Consider the following 13,533-nt stretch of genomic DNA (forward strand, 5'->3'; position numbering starts at 1 on the left):
CGGATTCTGTCCCGGTTGCCCCTCTTCCAGGCCAGCTCTCTGCTGTGGCCAGGGAGTGTAGTGGAGGATGGCCCAAGCGCTTGGGCCCTGCACCCGCATGGAAGACCAGGAGAAGTACCTGGCTCCCAGCTTCGGATCAGTGCAGTGCGCTGGCCGCAACGGCCATTGGAGGGTGAACCAACAGCAAAGGAAGACCTTTCTCTCTGTCTCTCTCTCTCACTGTCCACTCTGCCTGTCAAAAAAAAAAAAAAAAAATCTACCTTCAAGTGGTTACAGAGAATTTTTAAGGAATCATCTTTGTTTTGGAAGGGTGGAAGAATTGCTGTTGATTGGCTATTTATATAATAAGACAACTTCCTAACTTATAATAAGATAAATGAACCAATCTAATAAGTTTTATAATACATCCAAAGATTTGGTTTTATTTTGTTAAAATACATATTTGGTTGGATGTGAAATAGCATTTAGAACTTGACCTCCTTGTATATACTGGAATCTCAGAAATTACTTTAAAATTACTTTTTATTCATTTGTTTATTAAATTTTTTTGTACCTTGTATATTCCTAATATTGTGCTTGCTAGTTATTCTGACTACACAGGTAAATAACTGTTGCCCGGGAAGTAGAATTGTGTAGAAGAAAAACATGCCCTAGAAATAGAATTCCAGGAAGAAAGTAGTTTGTTTGACCACAGAAGAATAGGGCACTAGTGGCAGGGGGCAGAGCCAAATTATAAAACCCTTTTATGCTTCTATAAGCTTTTTGGATTACTTTCAAATACATTTTGGGAAACATTTTAGGACTTTAAGCAGAGGAATCATGTGATCAGATGTAATTTTATAGATATTCTGCAACATCAGCATGGACAGGAGGATAGAAAATGAGAGATTCTATGTGACTAAATGCTCTCTAGAAACAAGAGACGGGTTTGAGCTACTTAACAAATTGACTCTAGGGGCAAAGGAAGATTCAGCAATCAAGAATGACTCCCAGATTTCTGAAGCAGTTTAGTGGGTAGTGGCTTAATTACCTAAAAGGGAGTACAGAAGAAAGAGCAAATTGCAAGGAAGCATATGAGCTTGTTTAGTGTAGGACATTGCAGTGAGAAGATTGGATATACTGCAATTTCAAATGAAGACATATTTTCTTTCAGTGGATATATTTGCAATTCTGAATTGTAGAACTTTCTTAATTTAATGACTAGAAGTTTTAGATCATCAAGATGCTTGAGACTATTAAGGAAAACCATTTTTTTCTTAAATATTTATAATAATAAATTTTCTTAAGAGATCAACTAAGGTCAAGATAGTTTCATCTTCTAGTCCACAATGTAATGTATAAAATAGGGCATTGTTGTAATGCCCAAATGAACTAAAATGTGTAAATTGCTTAGAAATTATATGACATAATAAGCACTCAAAAGTTGTTAGTATCATAATTGTCACTTTGACTATTAGTTTTTTACAACTAGAATTTTAACTGAAAGAAAATACGTCTTCATTTGAAATTCAAAATAGATTCTTCTCTGACAGACTGGATGTAGAATTATATATTCCTTTGAAGATTTAAGTAAATACAGGTATAAAAGAATTAAGGGACTTGTTTTCCTTCAGTGAGTACTTTGTGTATATTTACGTGTGCTAGGCACTGTGCTAGATAAAAGGGATGCAGTGGGGGAGAAAAGTAGCTGTGGATAATCTTTCCTCACTCATCATCTTAAGTTTTCTTTGGTTGGGTCATTTGAAGTACAAATAGCAATAATGTAATATTAATACTTTCTATTTCTTTTGTTAATACATTGTTTTTATTTCTTTTACCTATGAGGCTTATTTCTTATTAATTTAATTAAACAACTCATATTTAGGTCAGTGTTTAAATATTATATGATCTATGTTAAGAGAAGATTTCCTCCAATAAAATTTTGCTCAATTAAAATTATTGTAAGGTATGTATTTTTATTTTCTTTTAAATATGTCAATAAAAATTTCCTTTTGTGTTTGTAGAGAATCTTTGATAAGAACTGCATTCCAGTGTCTTCAGTTGGTTGTGACAGATTTTCTACCAACAATGCCTTGCAGTTGCCTACAGATAGTTGTAGACGTTGCAGGTAGCTTCGGACTTCATAACCAAGAACTCAACATTAGTTTAACTTCAATAGGTTTATTGGTAAGTAACATTGCCTTTCTTATACTAATATAATTCAGAAATCACTATTGTGCAGTTGGGAGTAATTGCTAACCACATATGCTTTTGACTGCAGGGGAATTATTTCAATGACATGTATCAAATTTAAATCTTGCACGGAGGGTTAAATAACAATACTTAAGAATAATTCAGTAATAGCAGAATATTTGGAGTAGTTTCAGTATAATGAGTTGAAGTTTGACTTTTACAGTGTTTGTCATGAGAGGATTCAATAATAGTATACACAAGGAAAATCTTCAGTTGACTTTAGTGTATAGGTTGATTTTTTGGTTGTTTTTAAATATTACTTTATTATCAATGTTTTCATGGATTATTTAGCCAATAAAACTTACATAAAAGGCATTACCATTTATAAAGTCTTTTTTTTTTTTAATTTTTTGACAGGCAGAGTGGACAGTGAGAGAGAGAAACAGAGAGAAAGGTCTTCCTTTGCCGTTGGTTCATCCTCCATTGGCCGCTGCGGCCAGCGCGCTGCGGCCGGCGCACCGTGCTGATCCGATGGCAGGAGCCAGGTACTTATCCTGGTCTCCCATGGGGTGCAGGGCCCAAGGACTTGGGCAATCCTCTACTGCACTCCCTGGCCACAGCAGAGAGCTGGCCTGGAAGAGGGGCAACCGGGACAGAATCCGGCGCCCCGACCGGGACTAGAACCCGGTGTGATGGCGCCGCAAGGCGGAGGATTAGCCTAGTGAGCCGCTGCACCGGCCCCATTTATAAAGTCTTATAATCTGTCAACACTGCTTTAATAGCTACTTGGAGATGGCATATAATAGTGGAAGAGACAAAACTTTGAAAATAAACAGGTGTTTTAATTCTGTTCGACTGCTCTTCATTATTAAATCATTGGCATCTTGAGCTTCATTTTTTAAATCTTGAATATACAAATAATAAAATTAACAGTATTGTTAATATTACATGAAATAAACATGAAGAGAGCTGTTCACAGCATATATTTATTTAAAGACATTTGTTTAACTTCTTTTAAGTTTATATTATAACTCACAGGTTTATAGAGTTGAACTTAAATTTCCCTCATAAGCTAGGTGTAAGTTAATATTTGACATTTTTTAAAGAGATTTATTTATTTCAAAGGCAGAGTTAGAGAGGGAGAGGCAGAAAAAGAGAAATGACCACAATGGGCAGAGCTAGGCCAATCTGAAGCCTGGAGCCAGGAGCTTCTTCCTGGTCTCCCACATGGGTGCAGGAGCCTAAGGATTTGGGCCATCTTCTACTGCTTTCCTAGGCATATTAGTAGGGAGCTGGATTGGAAGCAGAGCAAACAGGATTCAAATGGCACCCATGGGGGATGCTGGCATTGCAGACAGTGGCTTTATCTGTTAGGCCACAGCACCAGCCCCAATATTTGACTATTAAAATGTAATCATTGGGGAAAAAGTAAGTATACTGCATATGTAATTCTACTAAAGACAGAGTGGTTAGCTTAGTGTTGATTGAATTATTGTTGGATTTTTTTTTTTTGAGGCCCCTTTATTTTGCATTATGTTCACAGTATTGGATCTCTTATGTTTTTACCTTTGGGAGAAATATCATTTTTATACTTTAATGTGGTTGAGGATGATTATCATGTTTAGAGGCAATAATTTCTCTTGTATGGAATCATGAATTATTAACTGATATTAAGAAATTGCTAATTTAGTTAAGGTGTTAATGGTATTATTATGATATTTTTTATAGTTAACAATTGTATCTAGGTGGTGGGTATATGTGAATATGTTCAAGTTCATTATACTATTTATTTTTCTATATGTTTTTGAAATGTTTTATATTTACCTATGTTTTAAACTCAAGTCTATTATTAAAGTGATATTTTCTACTTTTCTTTGTAGTGGAATATTTCTGATTATTTTTTTCAAAGAGGGGAAGTTATTGAAAAAGAATTAAATAAGGAAGAGGCAGCACAGCAAAAGCATGCAGAAGAGAAGGGAGTGGTTTTAAATCGGCCGTTCCACCCTGCCCCACCGTTTGATTGCTTGTGGTTATGTCTTTATGCGAAGTTGGGTGAACTGTGTGTGGACCCCCGTCCTGCTGTCAGGAAGAGTGCAGGACAAACCTTGTTTTCTACCATTGGTGCACATGGAACTTTATTACAGCATTCAACCTGGCACACTGTTATTTGGAAGGTACTGTAAGATAGCTTGGGCTGCAGAGCTTTTAACTGAGACATACTTGTGCTTTTTCTATTAAACCTGTTCCTTTTAACTTTTTAAAGAATTTACACACACTTATGTATTTGACAAAACAGAAAATGTTTCTTTGTTGTATTGAATTGTACCTTACAGAAGAAAGTAAATGTTAAAAGCCTCATTTCTCTATTTCTACATTTATCTTTTACTACCTCTGCCTCAGTTTTTGCCTTTGCCCTTATCTTTTTAATTTCTCCCTTTCCTCAAATGACAGTATGGTCAATTTGTTACAATGCAGTGGGAACCTTGTTTTTTAAATTTGGAGATCTGTGTCATTCAAATATAGTCACATTAGAATTTTGTAAATGTTCATAAACCAACACCATGAAATTTACTTACAAACTCACCAAACAAAAGTAACCTCCCACCGGTAAATTGTCTGTGTCCATTTATTAAATATACATTATTTTCTTTTTCATCTGCTTACTAAACTTTCTTATAGAGTCAACAGCTTGTTAGTGAATATTCCCTGTTTGCAAAAGATCTCTCCTTTTTTGTTGTATTTGTTCTATTTTAATAAAATTTTATTTATGGTACCCTCCCCCCTGCCTTTCCTTTATTCCTTAGCCCTTATAATTTGATTTCCAGATAGTTCTACTTGAGGGTCTCTTAAGCATTAAACTGTGCTGTAACTGACTCACCCAGAGGACTTGTTTAAAGCACTGATTACTGAGCCACCATTTTCATAATCTGTCCACTTCCAGAGTTTCTGGTTTATTTTATTTTTGACAGGTAGAGTTAGACAGTGAGAGAACGACAGAGAGAGAGTTATAGACAGTGAGAGAGAACAGAGAGAAAGGTCTTCCTTCCGTTGGTTCACTCCCCTAATGGCCGCTACGGCTGGCGCTGCGCTGATCCGAAGCCAGGAGCCAGGTGCTTCCTCCCGGTTTCCCATGCGGGTGCAGGGACCCAAGCACCTGGGCCATCCTCTGCTGCCTTCCCGGGCCACAGCAGAGAGCTGGACTGGAAGAGGAGTAACCGGGACTAGTATCCGGCGCCCCAACTGGGACTAAAACCTGGGGTGCCGGCAGCGCAGGCGGAGGATTAGCCTAGTGAGTTACAGCGCCGACCTCTGGTTTATTTTGACTTGGAGTCGAGCCTAAGAATTTGATATCTTTGTTTTTTTTTTCTCTCTGTTTCTTTTTAAATTTTTTTTAAAAGACTTATTTATTTGAAAGGCAGAGTTACAGAGAGAGAGAGAGCTCTTCCATCCACTGATTTACTCTCCAGAGTAAAAATTTTACTCCCTTGGATGCAATGGCCAGGAATGTGTCAAGATGAAGCCAGGAGCCTGGAACTCCATTTGGGTCTCCAGTGTGGATGCAGGGCCCAAGCACATGGGCTACCTTCTGCTTTTCTAGGCACATTAGCAGGGAGCTGGATTAGAAGTGGAGCACCTGGGACTCCAACCAGTGCTTATGTGGGATGCCAGTGTTGTAGGCAGAGGCTTAACCTGCTGCACCACAATGCCAGCCTCCAAGAATTTGATTTCTGTCCAGCTCCTAGGTGATGCTGATGATTCTGCTGGTTCAGACACCACATACTGAGAACCACAAAAATTGTTCATAGACAATAGGTGCTCTTCTGATTGCCAAGTCTTTGGCTATGTTCAGTCCTCATCCTAATCATTTTTAGTAGGATTAACACTTGATTATTTTCTTCTTTCCTTGGTTTCTGTTTCACATTCTATATCTACCTCTCTGTTCATTTTTTTAGTTTCATTTAGTCTCCTTTTTAAATGTAAACATTCCTCAAGTCTCAACCAGTTCTTGCCTGTTAGTTGTTTTCAAGCACCCTTATTAGTTCCAAAATTACATAGTAACTTCTATCCAAATGTCTCCCATAATTATACTTTTTTCTTGGACTCTTCTTCTAGCTTTATTCTTTTCTTATAAATTATCCTTTGGGTGCTTTTTTGGCAACTTGAGTTTTAGATGATATTCTATTCAATTTATTTAATTTTTCATATTCTGTTATCTTAAATTTAAAATATATGGTTACCTGTGATGGCAGATTTCCACCAATGTACAGGATTGATAATACTATCAAGTGTGTTTTTTGCAATAGCTTCTAGTTTCCTATGCTGTTACTTAAGCTATATTATCAGTATTTTTTATATGACATTTCAATAAATATTTAGGTACTCTTTCATTTATTGGACCGAGTTCGAGAGTCTTCTACCACTGCAGACAAAGAAAAGATTGAGTCTGGAGGTGGCAATATTCTCATTCATCATTCAAGGGATACAGCGGAGAAGCAGTGGGCTGAGACATGGGTATTAACACTGGCTGGAGTAGCAAGAATCTTCAACACAAGAAGATATTTACTGCAACCTTTAGGTGTGTATATTTGTTTTTTTCTGGTTACACAGTAATATATGTTTAAGGAAATTTTAAAAATACAGAAGATTCCTTTGGACTTTATATACAGTGCCAAGGAAAATCCAACTTGGTTTAGAGTCTTTATGTGTATGGACATCTGTATTTTCATTGAGAAAATGTTTAATGTCTGTTGACTGTGGGCTAGCGTTTCGGGGATATACAATGATAGCAAAATAAAAATATACCCTGTCCTTTTGTCATGTGCATGAGGAAGGAACCATAGTTAGATCAATAAATACAAAATTATACCAGTGGTTAAATGGCTATAAAGGAGTCACACACTGTTAGCTTAGAATAGGTATTTCACCTGACCAGTAAGATCCAGATAAATTTCCTTGAGAGTAATATTTTCCCTGAAGGTTTTTTTAAAGATTTATTTATTTGAAAGCCAGAGTTACACAGAGAGAGCAGAGGCAGAAAGAGAGAGAGAGAGAGAGAGAGAGACAGAGACAGGTCTTCCATCCGCTGGTTCACTCCCCAATTGGCTGCAATGGCTGGAGCAGAGCTATTCTGAAGCCAGGAGCCAGGAACTTCTTCCAGGTCTCCCACGCGGGTATAGGGGCCAAGGACTTGGGCTGTCTTCTGCTGCTTTCCCAAGCCATAGCAGAGAGCTGCATCGGAAGTGGAGCAGCTGGGTCTCGAACCGGCGCCCACATGGCATGCTGGCACTTCAGGCTGGGGCATTAACCCACTGCGCCACAGTGCCAGCCCCATACCTGAAGTTTAAACAGTAAGTAGGGGCCGGCGCTGTGGCTCCTGGCTTCAGATCTGCACAGCTCCAGCCGTTGTGGCCATCTGGGGAGTGAACTATCGGATGGAAGACCTCTCTCTCTCTCTCTCTCTCTCTCTCTCTCTTTCTCTCTATGTAACTCTGACATTCAAATAAATAAAATAAATCTTTGAAAAAAAAAACAGTAAGTGGGAGTTTATCAGGCAGAAGTGAGGTGCAGTACAGACAGTCTTAGAGACAGAACATGTAGAGAAGAGTTTTAGTCCATGTGACGTGATCAGATATGCAGTTTAAAAAGTTCACTTTTGTAGGTGTTTATAGAATGGTGGGGAAGCAAGAAAAGGTGACAGTATTGTTAGGAAGCTGTTGGTGGTGTCGGACATTGCTTCTCAAGCAGGAACAGTTTTATGCCTCACAGAACATTTAGCAATTCTGGAGATATTTTTTATTGTCAAAACAGGTTGGAGCAGGTATTACTGCCATCTAGGAAATGGAGGCAAGGGATGATGCCTCTCACAGCAAAGAATTAAACAACCGGTAATGTCAGTAGTACTAAGACTCAGAAACCTGGGCACACATTATAATACTTTTGATTTTGATGGTTCTGATGGAGATAATAGAGAAATATGACCACAGTACTTTTGTACATAGCTGTATACATATTGCACATAATATTGTATTTATTTCATTTATTTTGTTTTTTTTTTAACCTTTGTATGGTAAAGCATAATGCATATTTAATTTCTTGACTTTTTTATAGTGTCCTTTATGTACTTTTCCTCTTTTTTTCATGAATTTTGTACTTTTGAGCTTCAAATATATGTAGATATATATTTTTTTCTCCCCAAAGAAATCTTGTATTTAAGGAATACAGACTTCATGCATTTCATAAGTACAACTTCAGGAATACAGTGATTCTTCCCACCATACCTGCCTTCTTCCACTGCTTTCCCAGGCTATAGCAGAGAGCTAGATAGGAGGTAGAGCAGCCAGGACTTGAACCAATGCCCATATGGGATACTGGCACTGCAAGCCTGGGGCTTTACCTGCTATGCCACAGCGCTAGCCCCCAAAATATATTTTTTAACCTTAATTTTTTCTTCTTTTGTGAACTTTATATATGATGAAATGCACAAATTTTAATTGTACATTAACTGAATTTGGATAAACTAAACATTTTTAATGCCATCATATTTACTTTATATTAAAAATAATAACTAATAGAGATTTAGATGTAGATTTATATAAAGACATCATGTGACTTGGAAGACTAGTAAATGATTTTTGCTATTTTAGAATAAGGTTCATATTTTTAACATAACCATGTGCTATATATAATTATAACGTGTTTTAGAAAGGAGACTTCTTCCAAGAAACAAAATATATTAATAGAGGAGTGGTAGAAAATTTGTCTCCCTAAATAGCATTGAATATTCTAAATCTGGGATTAGATCATTAGTTGGCAAATGTCATATTTCATCTGACTTTTGGACTGAGATGGTAACAGGCAGAAGTACTTTAATTGTTTATGGTCTTAAAATGGAATTTTTATTTTTAAATATTTATTTTATTTATTTTATTTGAAAGGCAGAGTTGGGGCCGGCGCCGCGGCTCACTAGGCTAATCCTCCGCCTAGCGGCGCCGGCACACCGGGTTCTAGTCCCGGTCGGGGCGCCGGATTCTGTCCCGGTTGCCCCTCTTCCAGGCCAGCCCTCTGCTGTGGCCAGGGAGTGCAGTGGAGGATGGCCCAGGTGCTTGGGCCCTGCACCCCATGGGAGACCAGGAAAAGCACCTGGCTCCTGGCTCCTGCCATCGGATCAGCGCGGTGCGCCGGCCGCAGCGCGCCAACCGCGGCGGCCATTGGAGGGTGAACCAACGGCAAAGGAAGACCTTTCTCTCTGTCTCTCTCTCTCACTGTCCACTCTGCCTGTCAAAAAAAAAAAAAAAAAAAAAAAAAAAAAAAAAAAAAAAAAAAAAAAAAAAAAGAAAGGCAGAGTTGGGGGCCAGCGCTGTGGTGCAGCGGCTTAGGGCCCTGGCCCTGAGGCGCCAGCATGCCATGTGGGTGCCGGTTCTAGTCCCGGCTGCTCCTCTTCCAATCCGGCTCTCTTCTGTGGCCTGGGATAGCAGTGGCGGACGGCCCAGGTCCTTGGGCCCCTGCTTCCATGTGGGAGACCAGGAGGACGCTCCTGGCTTCTGGCTTCCGATCGGCGGGGCTTGGGCCATTGTGGCCATTTGGGGGGTGGACCAGCAGATGGAGGACCTCTCTCTCTCTCTCTACCTCTCTCTGTAATTCTGTCTTTCAAATAAATAAAAATAAATCTTAAGGCCAGCACCGTGGCTCAATAGGCTAATCCTCCGCCTGCGGCGCTGGCACTCCGGGTTCTAGTCCCTGTCGGGACACCGGATTCTGTCCCAGTTGTTCCTCTTCCAGTCCAGCTCTCTGCTGTGGCCCAGGAGTGTAGTGGAGGATGGCCCAAGTCCTTGGGGCCTGCACCCGTGAGGGAGACCAGGAGAGAAGCACCTGGCTCCTGGCTTCGGATCAGCGCAGTGCGCCGTCTGCAGCGACCACTGGGGGGTGAGACAATGGAAAAGGAAGACCTTTCTCTCTCTCCCTCTCTCTCTGTCACTGTCCACTCTGCCTGTCAAAAAAAAAAAAAAAAAAAGAAGAAGAAGAAGAAGAAGAAGGCAGAGTTACAGAAAGGCAGAAGCACAGAGTGTAAGAGGTCCTCCATCCGCTGGTTCACTCCCCAAATGACCGTAACGGCTAGAGCTGGGCCAATCCGAAACCAGGAGCCAGGAGCTTCTTCAAGGTCTCTCATGTGGGTGCAGGAGCCCAAGGACTTGGGCCATTTTCTACTGCTGTCCCAGGCCTTAGCAGAGTGCTGGATTGGAAGTGGAGCAACCGGGACTCAAACTGGGGCCCATGTGGGATGCCAGCACTGCAGACGGCAGCTTCACCCTCTATGCCACAGCACTGGGCTATAAAATAGAATTTGTTAGAATACTTTTAACTTATAATTTACTTACAATCTGTATTTTCCTGGTGGCTCAAGTAATTTGGGTCCCTGCCACCCATATGGGAGACCTGCATTGTGTTCCCAGCTCCTGGCTTCAGCCTAGCCTAGTCTTGGCTCTGCAGGCATTTGGGAAATGATCCAATGAGCAAGAGTTGTTTCTCCTTCCCTACCCCACCACCTTTTTTTTTTAACCAGAAATCACTGAATTTATTGCAGAAAAATTAAGTTCATAATGCTAAGCTTGAAGCACATACAACTGCGATTCCCGTTACATGAGTGAGATGATTCCTGATCTATTTAACAACAGTCCAGACTTTGGCTGCTACATTTATATGCACTCCAAAATAATGCTCCTGAATAGTTGGCTCCCGAGTACCCTGCTTCAGATCCATCTCCCTGCTAATGCACCAGGGAAGGCAGCAGATGATGACCCAAATATCAGGGACCCTGCCACCCATGTGGGAGACCCAAATGGAGTTCCCAGCTCCTGACCTTGGCCTTGTCCAGACCTAGGTGTTGTGGCCATTTGGGGAGTGAACCAGAAATGGGATTGATCAGTAAATCTCTGTCTCACATACACATTCAAATTTAAAAAAAAAAAAGTCTTATTTAATTATTGATAATGTTAGATGGATAGACCAAAGATATTACTGAATAATTAGTTTCAGTCATGGATTTTTTATTTTTATTTTTTAATGATTTGTTTGTAAGTCAGAATTCAGGAGAGGGAAATACAGAAAGTGAGAACAAGCTTCCATCCCATGGCTCACTCTTCCAGATGGCTGCAACGGCTAGGGCTGGGCCAGGCTGAAGTCTGGAACCCAGAGCCTCATCCAGGATTCGAACTGGTGCTCATATGGTTTGCTGGAGTCTCAGGTGGCACTTTACTCGCTATGCCACAATGCTGGCCCTCAGTCATAGGTTTTTATTTTTTTCTAGTTCTGTGGGAATTTAAGCAGAAAAATAAAGCAAATATACTTTAAATTGTCCAGCATTAAGAGAAATTTTGATCACTTTTATGCTAACATTTTATTTTTTCCTTTCTAATATAGGAGATTTTTCAAGAGCCTGGGATGTTCTTCTTGACCATATACAATCGGCAGCACTCAGTAAAAACAATGAAGTATCTCTGGCTGCTCTGAAAAGCTTCCAGGAAATTTTACAAATTGTATCTCCTGTTCGAGACTCAGATAAACCTGAGACACCGCCTGTTGTTAATGTGCCTGTGCCTGTCCTGATAGGGTCCATATCAGGTCCTGGCATGAGCAGACCATTTGTAAGAACAGATTCCATTGGAGAAAGACTTGGAAGATACAATAGCTCTGAGCCACCAGTAGTTACTGATGAGCTTGAAGATTTGAATCTCTGGTGGGCTGCATGGAATACGTGGTATAGAATTGGATCTGAAAGCACTAAGCCTCCTATAACTTTTGATAAACTAACTTTCATTCCCAGCCAACCTTTTCTTACAGCTTTAATTCAGATATTTCCAGCTCTCTACCAACACATAAAAACTGGTTTCAACATGGATGACTTGCAGAAATTGGGAGTAATATTGCACAGTGCTGTTTCAGTCCCAATAAGTTCAGATGCCTCCCCTTTCATTCTTCCATCTTACACTGAAGCAGTTTTGACAAGTTTACAGGAAGCAGTACTTACAGCTTTAGATGTTCTCCAAAAGGTAACATTATTTGGATAGCTGTCTAAACAATAATGCAAATGGAAGTTTTTTACTTTGCTATATAGGTTATGGGGGGTAAATTCTGGATCATTAAGATTGTTGTATTTATACAAGAGTGTTAATATCTAATTATTTTAAAATATTGTGATTTTATATTTCTGAAAAGGTAACTCAAGTATGTTTTGAGTTAACTTTTTTTTTTTTTTTAAGATTTATTATATTTATTTGAAGTTACAGAGAGTTACAGAGAGAGAGAGTGAGAGGTCTTCCATCCTCTGATTCATACCCCAGATGGCTGAAACGGCCGGAGTTGTGCTGATTCGAAGTTGGAGCCAGGAGCCAGGAGCTTCTTCTGGGTCTCCCACATGGGTGCAGGGGCCCAAGGACTTGGGCCATCCTCTTCTGCTATCCCAGGCCATAGCAGAGAGCTGGATCAGAAGTGAAGCAGCCAGGACTAGAACTGGCACCCATATGGGATGCCAGTGTTTCAGGCCAGGGCTTTAAGCCACTGTGCCACATGGCCGACCACTTGAGTTAACTTTAAGGAGCTACCTACATCCTCTTTTTTCAGTTCACCAACATTTTTAGTTTGTCCTTGCAACTAACTCTTTGTTTTGTCCTAATTAATTATTTACTTACTCACTTACTTGGGAGACAGCTTCCATCCACTAGTTCTTTCCCCAGATGCCCTGAACAGTTGGTCCTGGACTAGACCAAAGTTGGGAGCCAGAAACTCAATCTAGGTCTCCCATGTTGGTGGCAAGAGCCCAACTACTTGAGAGCCATCATCTACTGACTTCCTGCTCATTAGCAGGAAGCTAGAATCAAGAGCAGAGCTAGTACTTGAACTCAGGCACTCTAATATGCAACATAGGTATCCCAGGAGGCCTATTAACTGGTAGATCAAACACCTGCCAATACAATTGATTCTTCATGAGAGGATATAATGTTTGGAATAACAATAAATTGCTTTTATGATTATAAAGTAAGCAATAGGATTACATTTTAATTTTTTCTCATTTGTACTTAAATTTAGTTTTGAAATTATTGGAAGCCTCTAAAGGATGAATGGATTAATAGAAGCACTTTTCTTTTTCTTTTCTTTTTTTTTTTTTTGAAAGTCAGAGTTAGAGAGAGAGAAGTCTTCCACAATGGTTCACTCCCCAATTGGCCACAACGGCCGGAGCTGCGCTGATCCGAAGCCAGGAGCCAGGAGCTTCTTCTGGGTCTCCCACGTGGGTTCAGGGGCCCAAGGATTTGGGCCATCTGCTGCTTTCCCAGGCCATAGCAGAGAGCTGCATCAGAAGTGGAGCAG

General features: G+C 40.0%; 1 protein-coding gene across 6 annotated transcripts in view; it reads left to right on the top strand.

Moving 5' to 3' along the window:
- MON2 (MON2 regulator of endosome-to-Golgi trafficking) overlaps window positions 1-13,533 on the top strand; it is a 124,842-nt gene that overhangs the window by 72,830 nt on the left and 38,479 nt on the right. For all 6 annotated transcript variants that reach the window (XM_051846365.3, XM_070052566.2, XM_002711305.5 and 3 more), the window contains 4 exons: window positions 2,004-2,166; window positions 4,053-4,346; window positions 6,550-6,748; window positions 11,590-12,218. In XM_051846365.3, the coding sequence (XP_051702325.2) occupies window positions 2,004-2,166; window positions 4,053-4,346; window positions 6,550-6,748; window positions 11,590-12,218 (1,285 nt within the window). The remainder of the gene's footprint in view (window positions 1-2,003; window positions 2,167-4,052; window positions 4,347-6,549; window positions 6,749-11,589; window positions 12,219-13,533) is intronic.

The sequence above is a fragment of the Oryctolagus cuniculus genome, chromosome 11 (assembly GCF_051225735.1).
Source record: "Oryctolagus cuniculus isolate XC-2025 breed Fujian yellow rabbit chromosome 11, ASM5122573v1, whole genome shotgun sequence".
Taxonomy (NCBI): domain Eukaryota; kingdom Metazoa; phylum Chordata; class Mammalia; order Lagomorpha; family Leporidae; genus Oryctolagus; species Oryctolagus cuniculus.